Source organism: Sander vitreus, chromosome 21 (assembly GCF_031162955.1).
Source record: "Sander vitreus isolate 19-12246 chromosome 21, sanVit1, whole genome shotgun sequence".
In the NCBI taxonomy this organism is placed as follows: domain Eukaryota; kingdom Metazoa; phylum Chordata; class Actinopteri; order Perciformes; family Percidae; genus Sander; species Sander vitreus.
The window spans coordinates 22,538,273-22,551,106 of record NC_135875.1 but is presented as its reverse complement, the minus strand read 5'-3'; the positions used below and the strand labels follow the sequence as shown (position 1 = coordinate 22,551,106).

Below are 12,834 nucleotides of genomic sequence, written 5' to 3'. Positions count from 1 at the left end.
CAATATGTAATATATTTACTGTAATAAATCCAAAAATGACCCGAATGCGTCATCAGAAGTTGAAGTACTATCTTTTCTGACAACAATGCTAATTCCAGTATTTTCTCCTTTTGAAATTTCCATTCCGTGACGGAATCTCTGTAGCATTTTGGCCTGTGTGTTGTTATCAACTGCCCAGTTTGACACCCAGGCTGGGTTGCTAGATATACCTGTAAAAACGTAAACCCAGCGCACTACAGCTGTAACATTAGTACAGCCATAAAAGCAGCAAACAAACGAACGGTATAATTGATAAAATCTACCCGACCTAAAACAAACTGGCATATTTCTAACAGTTGCATAACCAGAGACGTAACAAACCCTGGGTAAATATTGGAGATGTATTTGAAAGACGGAGACAGCTTAGAGCCCAAAAGAAAGCGGAGTTGGCTAATTTCCTCTTGAACAGGTAAGCATTAGCTTACTTAGGAACGGGCATTTTATGTCATTTCAACATACGTGTACTCACATTGAATTATATAGCTAGAGTACCCGAGTTGGTTACTCGCAAAAACAATTGAGACACAGCCAGTAAAGTGATCCCAACTGGTCCTGGCTAACGCCGCCATGCTAACCCTGCTAACTGCTAATGTTACCGGAGGACCAGGCAAGCGGGCCACGGCAGTTTACAACGTAGCCTGTTCAGCAGCCGTAGCCAATAACGGTGAGTTATTTGAAGCCAAGAGAGGGGGGCTGTAAATCAGGAAGAGAGGACCATGAGTTTGCAGTTGTTTAGCGATTGTTTCCTGTAATCCTAAACCAATAAAGTGTGTTCAGTCGGGTGGAGAGGACGGCAAGGTAGTGGTATCTTTAGAGCTTCCTACCGTAGCTAATTCTAAGCCGAGGAAGTGTGGCTGTCCGTCAGGTGGAGAGGACGGCGAGATTGTTGTGTTTTTAGCGGTTTCTACCGTAATTCTAAGCCGAAAAAGTGTGTCTGTCAGTTGGTTACAGAGCTCTGCGTGAGCACGGCTTCTATGACTGTCAATGTAGCCAGCATCTAACGTTAGCTACTCCGCTGTGCTGTCAAGTAATGTCTGGCTATGTGAGACAAGCGTCTAGCAATATTGTTGTGGATTCTCCTTCAGCGTGCCTTGGAGAAGGATCTGGCAAAGCGAGACAATGGAGGGGGGCGGGGGAGACGGGTCTCTCCAGTATTTTGAATTTGTACTGCAGTAACTATTTTAAACACTAGCTGTCAGTATTACATATTGCACCTTTAAGGTTAAAAAAAGTTATGCAATGTTGCTTAAAGGAGCCATGGGATCATTCTAACATCCATGTGGACTGTTTTCTCCCACTATCTTTACTCTAAAATCCAAAACACACTTCACCATAACCCCTTTCTTCAGAAATAACATAAGGTATGTGATTTGGTTCCAACAATTTACTGTGACTGACCTGCTGCAAAAGAGCCTGGCAGATTCTAGTGGGGATTTGTGTCAAACATGCCAAGAGGAATTTGGCCACTCTGCTGTAACATGACACATCCTCTTCAGACTGGGACAAATCTAAGGAACACAAACCTTATTTTAGTAATGATGACGCAATCATGCTGCATTTTAAATATAATGGCTTATGCTAGCTGTAAATATTTCCTTTCTAAGAAGCAAATTAGAAAGGCATTAAAAGGAATTTAAAAGCAAGGAATTAAAAGTAAACTTAAATCAGCCCTGATGTATCATTACCTTCTTTGCCCACAGCTGCTGCCAGGGAGCTCTGCATGTGATTGGCCAGGAGGGCTGTGGGAGCATTGACGATCCCATCAGCTACTACCATGGACACAAGGTGGCCAGCTGTGCTGACGGAGTCGAGGGCCATTGCCGCACTGGAGAAATGCTTGTCTCCTGTGTGTGTGGTGATCCTGAGGAGCAAACCTGGTGTAACCTCCAACGCTGCCAGGCCTGTATTAGCTGTGTTGCAAGTATAACAAATAGAAAAAAATCCTCAAAAAAGAATTTTAAATGTTCATTAACTACAATTTTCTCTTTCTTTAATTTGGCATGTTTGAGGAACACTGAGCAAATAAAATGTCACTGCACAGGAAGATTAGATCTTTTTCAATAAATGATCTAGTAATACACAAACACCTACCTGCATTTCTTTCAATGAAATCTTTGAGGGAGCCATGAAGGGGTTTGAAGATCAGCTCCCATTGGCTCCACTCACTTAAATCTTCTAGCAGAGGGCAGGAGAGCAAGCTGGCCAGAGCGTGGGCCTTGGACATCTCACCTAAGCGTCCCACAGATCCACACCCACCTTCAACACTGTTCATGGGAGGGATATGGGAGACAAAACAGGACAAAGCTTTGTTGTTCAGTTACTAGAAAAATATCTTGAAAACCAACTGACACATGATGCTCAAAACCACATCACATTTCAAGTCAAGTTTTTTGGCAGATGCAAAAAATGTTGGTAGACCCGACCACGCAAAACTCGGTTATTAATTTCTTCCTAATTTCAGATCACATTCTTGCTGGACCATACATGGTCTTGCCATGTACTGGGCTAGGTCTACACCTAGCCTTGTTGATTACAGTTGGAGCCATTAAAGGAGAATTCTACCAATTTCTCACATACCAAGTTTATTCATAATAGAAGTATTGTACAGCCTGTGAAAGCCGTTGCAACATGTCTTCTGTGGCTCTAGAGGGACCTTATCAAAGTTTGAAAAAATAACCCTGATGATGTCCTAGTGATGTCATCAGGGTTATCTTAGCTTGGAACAGAAAGCCTGTCTGTCTGATAATACACTGCTAACCTTGAATTGCTGTGTTTGGCAAACAGGGCTGACTCGTAATAGACCTGGCTCTGTCCTCCTCCATTCAGCCCTCTCTGGCGTTGGACCAGGCCAGCCAGCATTTGCAGAGTGCCGTAGCCCAGGTCACGACTGTCCCGGATCTGGTAGTGGGATCTCAGTGCTGACTCAATGTGAGAGAGCTGAGAAAAGAAGGGTGAATGTTAATGTTACTCTCACCTTCTAGAACATTTATATTAAAAGGTAGATTATATACAGCCATCCCCCATCCAAGGAGGTCAAAAGTTTGTTTGCCTGTAAACCGGGTTGATGATCTGGGTTTTGTAGGGAAGATTTTGGGCCTTTGCGGTATATACTCCCTTAGATCTCAGCTGCTGTGCTGTGTTGTCTGACTGAAATCCCTTTATTACTTTTTGCAGTTAAAGGGGTGATAGAATGATTATATAGGGTATTCCACACTGTTCCTTAAGGTCTTCTAATAGGGTACGTAACATTGGTTGGGCTGAAAATTGCCCGAATGCTAGTTTATGGGCACTTAACTACCCTGTGAATATGGCCCTATTTGTAACAAGAGCTTTTCTTCGAAATATGGTATGCTCATGAATATTTAGATGAGCTGCGTGCTGACTGGTTTGAGCGAACCACATACAAACACATTGGAGACGAGAAAGCAGGTCTCATATTTCAGACACTGCAAAGTTATATGTTGTTTGTCTACTATTTCGTTATTAAATTCACTTCTGAGACTTTTTAAGCTCAAATATGGGGCGGTATACGAAAATTGATGGCTAATTGTAAATTTGGTAAGACGTGTCGGACTTTAGGACCTCCACACAGTCTGACGAGAAAGCGGCAACCTCCATACCCAGTGAATGTCACCCTTTCTCAGTTACTGGACTACTGCCGCCTGCCGGCATAAGTATAGAGTATATTTACAGTTTGAATTTCATCACGCTCCATCCAGCCGCGGGCTCTATCAATGAGACTCGCGGACAAGAGGCGTTTATTTCCCTGATCGTTTGTTTAAATAACTCAACACACATATCCATTATAAGATTAACTGGAACATGTGGTAAGAGATTGCTGGCGTAACAAGCTCGCTGACCGCGCTCTCACTCACACACACCGGCCATTTAGCAGGAAGAGGGGAGCTGCAGGCCATGGAGCTCTGTCAGGGCAGCGGCGTTTGGTAGTCCACTAACCCAGAAACTGTGACTTTGCGCGGGTATCGAGCACCGCAGGCTGCCGGCCGTGATGGAGCTCCATTTAGCTCACAGCGGGACGAGGTCAGTGAAGGAAGACAGGCCGGGCGACAAGGCAGTAACCCAGGCAGCACCGGCCGCTGAATTCCGACACACAGTCAAACAAAATTTGCAATTAGCCATCAATTTTCGTAAAACGGCCCATATTTGACCTCTACATAGTTAGAGCCAAATTAGGAGGTTCGTTGAGATTTGCCCGTTTTCAGAGGCAGTTTCAAATTGAGATTTGCAAAGGATAGAGGTATCAATGGGATTTTGAGGTTCTATGTATGTCCTATTTACCCACCAAACTGTCGTTATTCAACTATGACAAGTTCAGGTTGCTGTAGTTGGGCTGGGAGCTAACTGTGGATGTGTCCCCGGGGATTTTGTTCGCTCTTATCCCGACTTAAGTCTGTTAGCGGCGGGGAGTGAGACAGACATATCGAAGTGCGCTACCTGGCTAATTTAGCATTAAATTAGACGACTACCCATACAGCTAACGTTACTTGGCAAAATGTAATCGTATAGACCCTTTGCAGGTGACGTCACGCTCCACCCTCGCGAACCACGCCATGACAGACAGCGGAAGAGCTATGCTGTAGACGGACAGCAAGCTAAACTTGTACGTTTTCGTTCGTGTTTGTGTTCTCACATTCACACTCTGCAGAGTAATCCTCACCAACACAAGCATGCAGAGTAATCCTCACCAACACAAACACAGTATGTATTGCCTTTCTGTTTTAAATGAGTGATAAATAAAATTATCCTCAACCAGCTAGCTAGCTGCCGTGCTAACCAGCTGTTCCTGCTAACAGGTCCAACCCGATGATGACCCACATAACTAACATCGGTTATTCACTGACCTAGCTACATATCCAAAAAAGAAAGCCGTTCCCTTGATCATTTAACTTAACACATATACAAAAAATATCGGTTAAATTAAAGATGACATGGCACGGAAACTAGCTTCAAAAAGGCCAAAAAAACGAGTTAATTGTGGGTCTGCGGAGCTCCTACCCCGGCTAGCTGACGAGCTAGCTGCAGCTAGCTTTGGACTGCTGCTGCCCATCGTGTCGTAATATCCACCGGTCATGATGTTATCTAGATGGCTAGATGTTACAATTATGTGTGGTTACTACTGATCATAGACACGGGATTTACTGCATGGATTAATGTGTGAAAGATAATTAATGACTGCACTTCCCAGGGTTGGGATGTGTTCAGGCATCCATTAGTTGCATTGGCACACCCAGTGAACAACGGTATGTGGGTAGCCACGACCGACCATGTCCTCTAAAAATATGGGCTCCGTGTTATATAAATCTTTACTTAAGTAAAAAATAGATGTTAATACAAAATAAACCCTAGATTGATGTCTTATATTTGCCATTATGAGGTACCTCCCCCTTCCATTAGCGTAGCATCACATACCTGTAACCCAGCCAGCTACAAAGAACTGGTAAGCATCCAGACTTTTAAAAGCTTTGAGATCAGCACCAGTATATGGGGATACCCTGTTTACCACATAGTGGTACAGATCGTGTGGACTGAAGTCGGGCAAACTCTGTGATTTAATGAGGTCCGTGAAAACGGAGGGAGGAAAAATTAAGGGTCGGCATCCAATCCTGCTATCTCCCAACTTCTCCAAATACTGCTCTTTGTGAGCACCTACCAGATGCCCTACCTCGACCGATAACGGCACGACAACTTGTTGTTCAATAGAAGAAGCCATAAAGCCATAAATACAGTTTATTTAGTGTTATGTATTTCAAACTGATTGAAACTATGAAACTTTCCGCTCGTCTACAACTGTTTAGCCTGTGCTTCCGCCGTCCGTCATGGCGTCGTCACGTGGTCGTGGTCACGTGTTTGCAAAGGGTCTATATTAACTGTGCTCAAAACAATCATACTAAAAATAAAGTTACGAGCGTGTAGAACGTTTTTGTAACCTTATAACGTTACGGTAAGATTTAATCACCAAGCATTAACATGAGCTACTTGTCAAGGTAGCACATTGTAGTAAACTGGATAGTATTGAAATACCATTTTAATAAATTAGGCCTCCACAGTATTATCATGTTATCATGACCGAAAGAACAAGATCCAGGGTACAAGCGGCCGAAATGGGTTTCCTCAGGAGGGTAGCTGGCGTCTCCCTTAGAGATAGGGTGAGAAGCTCAGTTATCCGTGAGGAGCTCGGAGTAGAGCCGCTGCTCCTTTGCGTCGAAAGGAGCCAGTTGAGGTGGTTTGAGCATCTGGTAAGGATGCCTCCTGGGCACCTCCCTAGGGAGGTGTTCCAGGCACGTCCAGCTGGGAGGAGGCCTCGGGGAAGACCCAGGACTAGGTGGAGGGATTATATCTCTAACCTGGCCTGGGAACGCCTCGGGATCCCCCAGTCGGAGCTGGTTAATGTGGCCCGGGAAAGGGAAGTTTGAGAAGAGCTGCTACCCCCGCGACCCGACCCCGGATAAGCGGATGAAGATGGATGGATGAGTATTATCATGTTGCAAAGTGGCATGTAATTAATGAAAAAAGGATGCTGTGTGGCAGGAAAAATTTTTTTTGTAATGCTGTACTTAACGCTGTGTAAATTACTGTTACTGAGTATAATTCTTTGACATTGTATGATTTACACTTACTCATTGTGTTTTGATGGAGTTTTTTTTATTTTATGTGTGTGTGTGTATATATATATATATATATACACACACACACACACACACACACACATATATATATATATACACACACACACACACATATATGTTTTTTAAGTATGTTTTTTAAGTATGTTTTTGATAACTTTGTGTGCGTCTTTAAATGACTCACTTCTTCTGAATCTGTGGATGTTATGTCACCACACTGTTTGATGAACTCAAACACGTCTTGTCTGGTGGGTCTGAAACCACTGCCCACAAGTTCCATGCTGCCACTGCTCAGAGGCAAAGTAGACCCCAGTGTGTCCTGCAGGAGCTGCACACAACCAGAGACAAAAAAAACAGGATGAATGTGTATGTTATTACTGTGGCAAAAACAGGAGATGTTTTCAAGGGCTGTTAAATAGATCTATATTTCACAGAATCTGAGAGTTAGAGAAACGGTTTTAGAGATGGAAAAACTTGTACCTGAATGTGTTTAACCAGGTACTCCAGAAAGTTGCCTTGCTCTAAAGAGAGGAAATTGTTGACCTGGAAGTGTTTGGTCAACTTCCTCTCCAAAGAGGCCATGTGGGCCAAAGTGATGGCAGTGTGTTGAGAGGACAGGCTGTCTTTAAGGTACTGTTTCACTTTGGCTGTGAAACATAGGGCAGAAATGTCAGTAAATCATAGACTAATGTGGACCAGATACATCAATAGTAGACATTATCAGAATAGATGATATGATATGACATGGCAGAAACACTATATCCTGCATTAATACCTTCACTGGGGAGAGATGTGGTGGGTTTGTCCTCATTTTTAGTTTGTTCGGTGGTGTTGGATGCCTTATCCTTGGGCACCAGGTCCTGTGGGACAGCCAGGGAGCCTCCACAGATGGCCAGCTGAAACAGAGCTGTTGCCAGACGGTTACCTGACACCTGCAGCAGGAAGTTCTGGATGTGCTGGATTGGAAATTAAACAAAGGTATGTGTCACAGACATGGTAATCATTGACATGACATCAAAAACGACTATTGAGAACTATTGAGTAAAATAAAAACAAGTTTCTCTAGAGTACATCATATTTAATTTTTGTTCATGTGTAAACATAAAAAAGCATTCCATTACATAGTTTTTGCTTCAAACATGCATCACCCCGTCTGTGTCTAAAGAAAAAAACTTTACTTCACAGTTCAATCTATTCCATTTAAATTGCAGTCACGAAACTTTACAGGTTTGTGTTTAAGATCAAAATGAAGGCTAAGTTAAAAAATGAGTGGGGTCTGAATGAGGGCACCAGAAGTAAGGAGGTAGAAAGTCGGTAACAGGGCCCCGCACTTTACACCCCTGGCCCCATTTGGCGTTGGGCTGATGTGATCCTATCGCAGTTAGGTCTCTAGTTATTTCTGCAACCCAGGAGGCCTTTGTGTTTAAAAAAAAATAAAAAAATGTTAACTTTAACACTAGAGGTGCGACGAGATTAAAACATGACAAGGTTTCTCGTCGAGGTAAAATGTGTCTCGCAATATCAGTGCACAAGTGCAGAGCAGCAGCCAGCATGACTGAGGAGTCTGACTTTGAGCCCAAAATTAGCATAGAAGATCCCGAGTGTTTGATGGTAATTTATTTGTGGTTTAGAACGTAATCACTGTGAAACAATAGTAAAATAAGCTTTTTTTTCCCCTCTCTGCCTACTGTACAAGACAAATTCAAGTACAAAACAACTGGTCTTAACTACAGCCAGAAAAGGCTAGGTTACGTTGTAACCTTGGATCTCTGAGGAAAGAGACTAGCTCTCCACCGTACATATAGATAGAAAGTAACGGTGTAACTGTTAGTTATACAGGAGAGAAGCCAGTCATTTGAGTTTGTAGCAAAACCTTTCAGTGCTTGTTTTTTTCATTTTGTGACTTTTGATTGAATAAAGGACTATTTTCTTTCTGTGTTATTCCTTCATTGAAGTTTTCTTTAAAATATTTTTAAAATCTCGTCTCGAGAACCCAATCTCGCGTCTCGTGAGCTGGGTGTCTCGTCACATTTTTTGACCCATCACATGTTTGCATGTACTTTTGGTCTGAAGCTGGTTTTTATAGCTTGGACAAGACCCTTTAGTTCTTATTAATATAAGGGAAATATTAATGATACAGCATACAGTGATGCAGAGACAATAGCGTGCTTCCATCTTTCCATTTTAGGATATGATCTAGTTGGAAACAGATGGGGTATAAACAAATGGAGATGGCCATGTTGACCTGGATGATTTATAATGATTGGTATTTTAATGATGATAAAAAAAATGCCTGCTATGTCCCAGACTGCAGATAAGTTGAATAAATTCTCCAGGATAAAGATAATTCCAGAACATGTACAACAAGGCGGCTATCAAGATGAGTTAAGCCATAAATCTAAATCTATGCCGTATTCATCAGCTAAAACTAACTTTTTTTCTTACGCCTTTATTAAGGATTAGGAGATTAAGGGTGACATTTTGTAAATTAGTTCAGAACTAGAGAGCAGCACTCGAACTCTTTGTTATCCCCCCCCCCCCCATGGCTCATGCTGGGAGGTTTAGAGGAATTAACACCCAGTAGCTTAAGGCAGCAATTTAAGGACACAAAACCAGAGTGTCATAACCATTGAGATCCCAAGAAAGTGGACACAAAATGCCGACACTACCACTGAGCAAGCTCTTTTGATGCATCTGAGCAAGCATGGGATTCATTAATCTGTCAGTGTCTAGAACCCACCTTAGCCATCTTGGGACTGAACACCCCCTCTGCGTTTGAAAAGACTGCCAGCGCTACCTCTGCTGCCGTCATAGAAGTGTACTTCTTCCTGAGGTCTAAGCTTCCCGTGGAGAAGGAAGATGCTCCTTGCACTGGCTCCAACACGGTCTTCTTTATCTTTCTCAGCCGCTCGTAGGTCTCATCCTCCAGCTCTTTCTGGATGACCTCCCTGGCTCGGTCCATTATCAAGTGCTCACATCGACTCACCTTCTGTAAGGTCTGAAAGGGACGAAGAAGGATTGTTAATCAAGCTGAGAATTATACACAACCAAATGTATTTTTCATCTCAACTGTATTTTTTTTTCTATTTTCAGTCTAAATAATTTTAAAGCTCTAGGAATAGCAAACTGATCAGTATTTATTTATTTCCATTAAACTCTAATTGCCAGACAATGTTAAAAAAAAATGCCTAAAAAAAGGATGAAACTATAGATTTAAAATAATGAAACAAAGCTGTGCATAAGTCCGTCACGTAAAATTGTGCAATAATATTTGTATGAATCCATTTTGCCTAAAAAGCATTACACTTTGGATCCTAAGAGGACACTGAGACCTGACTAGGTAACACAGTAAATGTAGAGATTGATAGAGGATGTAAATATTCTCAGCAATTACTTGGCATTACTGGCCACTTATGCAGGCAAACCGATTGGGACCACTGTCAACCATTTTTTGACCTAGTTGCCCCCTGTTAGTGACCACAAAAAGGCTGTATATCTTACTCTGCGATTTTTGTTTTACTAAAATGAATAAGATTAGTGCTGTTGCAGGGAAATAGTGAAAATACAATAAGTGCAGAATAAAAAAAAAAAACAATAATCATGACAACTCATGAGGAGTCCAGACAACCTTGGAAGGTTGCAATAGGTCATGTCTCTTACCCCTATGGGCAGCCCAAGGCTGTGTATTCTGATACCCAGCTCGTAGGGAGATTCACAGTTGTAGTGGTCGGACAGATACTTCATAAACTCCGCCAGGTCCACTTTTGGCTTGTTCTGCTGCTTCCTAAAAACACGAATTTGCTAAACAATGGAAACAAGAGTAGACACATTCAGGCAAGAATTAAAAATGTAAAGTCATCTTGTATAGAAGTCTGAGAAATATTATAACCCTACTTCTCACTTGATTTGTTTACCTTAGTAAAGATAATGAGTTTATGTTCTCAATCGCTACTTTCAAGTCTTCTTCAATAAAGCATGGCGTTCAATTTATAAATTATGGTCCCATTTATTTTAAAATTGACGATAAAGCAGGGGATGTGTGGTACTGTGTACATTAAAATAGCCGTGAACTTGTTTTGGGGTGCTGTCCATGTTTTTGCCTTTCACTTTGTGTTTTTAATGTCTTGTTCAGCATTCGGTAGCACATTGCCAAACAAGCTAAATAGCTAGCACTAGCGTTAGCTGGTCACTTAAGGGAAAGTTTGCTGATTTTCTGTACTGCCGTACATGCAAATGTATGTCCCCAGTAACCTGCTGGTAAATCCCCCGGATGACTCGCTTCAGCCCGTGGAAAATCTGCAACTTTCGCCCTTTAGCGTTTAGCTTAGTGCAGCACCACTGATCCCACAAACGACACTGGCTTCTGGGACTTCCACTGACATCCCCTCCAGCTCCACCAAAGAGGTCATTATAATTTATTTGAACCTTTTTGGCTCCACCCTCTCACATCCGGTTTCAAAAACCATGATGGTGATGTACAAATTGCCGAACTCTGGGCTTCAAAATGGTAGTCCACAATCCAATAGGTGAAGCCACTGCTGCTATGTCCATTATTATTCTTATTGTTTTTTTTACAGTTTGTGTTTTTAACTGATTTGGTGTATGTGATACATACGACATTTTCTCAGCTGTATTGATAATGATCAGAATTCAGTACAAACTAGATTGCTCTGTAGCATCTTCAGTTCATGTGGCTGAACATACAGTTTTGGGGATTTATCTGTTATCTTTAAGCTGCACGCAATGGCTCCCATATTGCCAAAGCAACCGCAGCCACAGGAATATATGGTTGTGTGGCACCTTGAGGTCATTTGCATTATTTTGCATTGCCCTTCTGATTTCATTTGCATCTGCTAATAGAAACACTATCCTGGCATCTGGGCTTTTTTCAGAAACTGAGAAAAATGTTGTGGTTTTTTAACAGTCAGTTAATGTTTTGTGTAACTTCAGATGCACATCTGCAAACCCGTGAACTGTGGCTCATTATCTTTTACCAGAACCAAATTTTGCAACAGAGAAAATGAAATCAAAATAAACATTTTTGTCCAAACACAAAAGGTGACTCCAATTATTATGTATAAAACTGTAAAGCTCAAATACAAAGCAATCTACAGATATTAAAAATATTATTTAACTTTAGTTTGTTGGTGAATGTTTAGTACCAGCGAAATGTCATTTCCCATGTTAGTCCAACCTTTAAGATGTCAATTGTCTCGATCTGGTGGATATCATCATCCTTCGTGTTACTGTCAATCCTGAACATGCGGTGGACGAGGGGGAGTTTGCAGAGGGGCCCCAAGTTCAGGTCTTCATAGCGCTTCTTGTCCTTCAGCCCAGCTAGTGACTGGCCCAGCTCATACAGGGTACAGATGGATGTCACTGCTTCAGTAGACTGACAGAAAGAGAAAAAGGACTTCAATAGCAACCAAATATACAGGTTGAATCAATTCTTCACAAATGCATGTGTGCTAACCTCTATGAACATGTTGATCTCTCTTATGAGGTATTGAAGGTCTTTTAAAGCCGGAATCTTCCAGGGTTGTAGTCTTCCTGCATCCAAAGAGGGAATCTGCATAAGCCTACACACCCTGGATATCACCTGGATACAGTTGTGGTAGGCATTGATGGGGCAATGAGGAAATGAGATACAGTACATTAGTTAGTTACACACATTCACAAATGTAACACATTAAGGGGAAAACCTACCCTTGGACGCTCTTAAGGCTAATAGATATCATATATATGTTTACTTCTTTTCACTACTACTTTGTACTTGGTTATTTTAACATTTCTTAGTATGCCAAGGTCACTTACTGAACGTTCAACATGTCCTGATCCTACACTGAATCATGGTCTACTGAGGCTACTGTTGACTGAAATAACTATATTAATGCCTCCCGGATAGACTTTATGGGGATTGCAGTGTTATTTTTGTTTATGCAACTACAGCACCAGAATGACCTTTTAGTAGCTAAAAGGGTCAATGTTACATCCCCAGACCCCCTAATCTTACAAACAACAACAATTAGTCATGTTGAACAGCATATGTAATTGTTATGGTTGATTAAAAATGTACCATGTGAAGTTGTTTTTTTTAATCACTTAACGTTTTTGTGAGGGGGGTCCCTGTAGTGTTTGTATCGCACATATG

General features: G+C 41.8%; 1 protein-coding gene across 1 annotated transcript in view; it reads right to left on the bottom strand.

Annotated features, from left to right (window-relative positions):
- LOC144536728 (uncharacterized) overlaps positions 1–12,834 on the bottom strand; it is a 58,875-nt gene that overhangs the window by 33,590 nt on the left and 12,451 nt on the right. The window contains exons 6-16 of the mRNA XM_078279991.1: positions 12,157–12,282; positions 11,878–12,075; positions 10,344–10,484; positions 9,424–9,681; positions 7,459–7,639; positions 7,164–7,330; positions 6,868–7,011; positions 2,798–2,976; positions 2,131–2,303; positions 1,725–1,949; positions 1,438–1,547 (exon numbers count right to left, since the gene is read on the bottom strand). Coding sequence (XP_078136117.1) covers positions 1,438–1,547; positions 1,725–1,949; positions 2,131–2,303; positions 2,798–2,976; positions 6,868–7,011; positions 7,164–7,330; positions 7,459–7,639; positions 9,424–9,681; positions 10,344–10,484; positions 11,878–12,075; positions 12,157–12,282 — 1,902 coding nt within the window. The remainder of the gene's footprint in view (positions 1–1,437; positions 1,548–1,724; positions 1,950–2,130; positions 2,304–2,797; positions 2,977–6,867; positions 7,012–7,163; positions 7,331–7,458; positions 7,640–9,423; positions 9,682–10,343; positions 10,485–11,877; positions 12,076–12,156; positions 12,283–12,834) is intronic.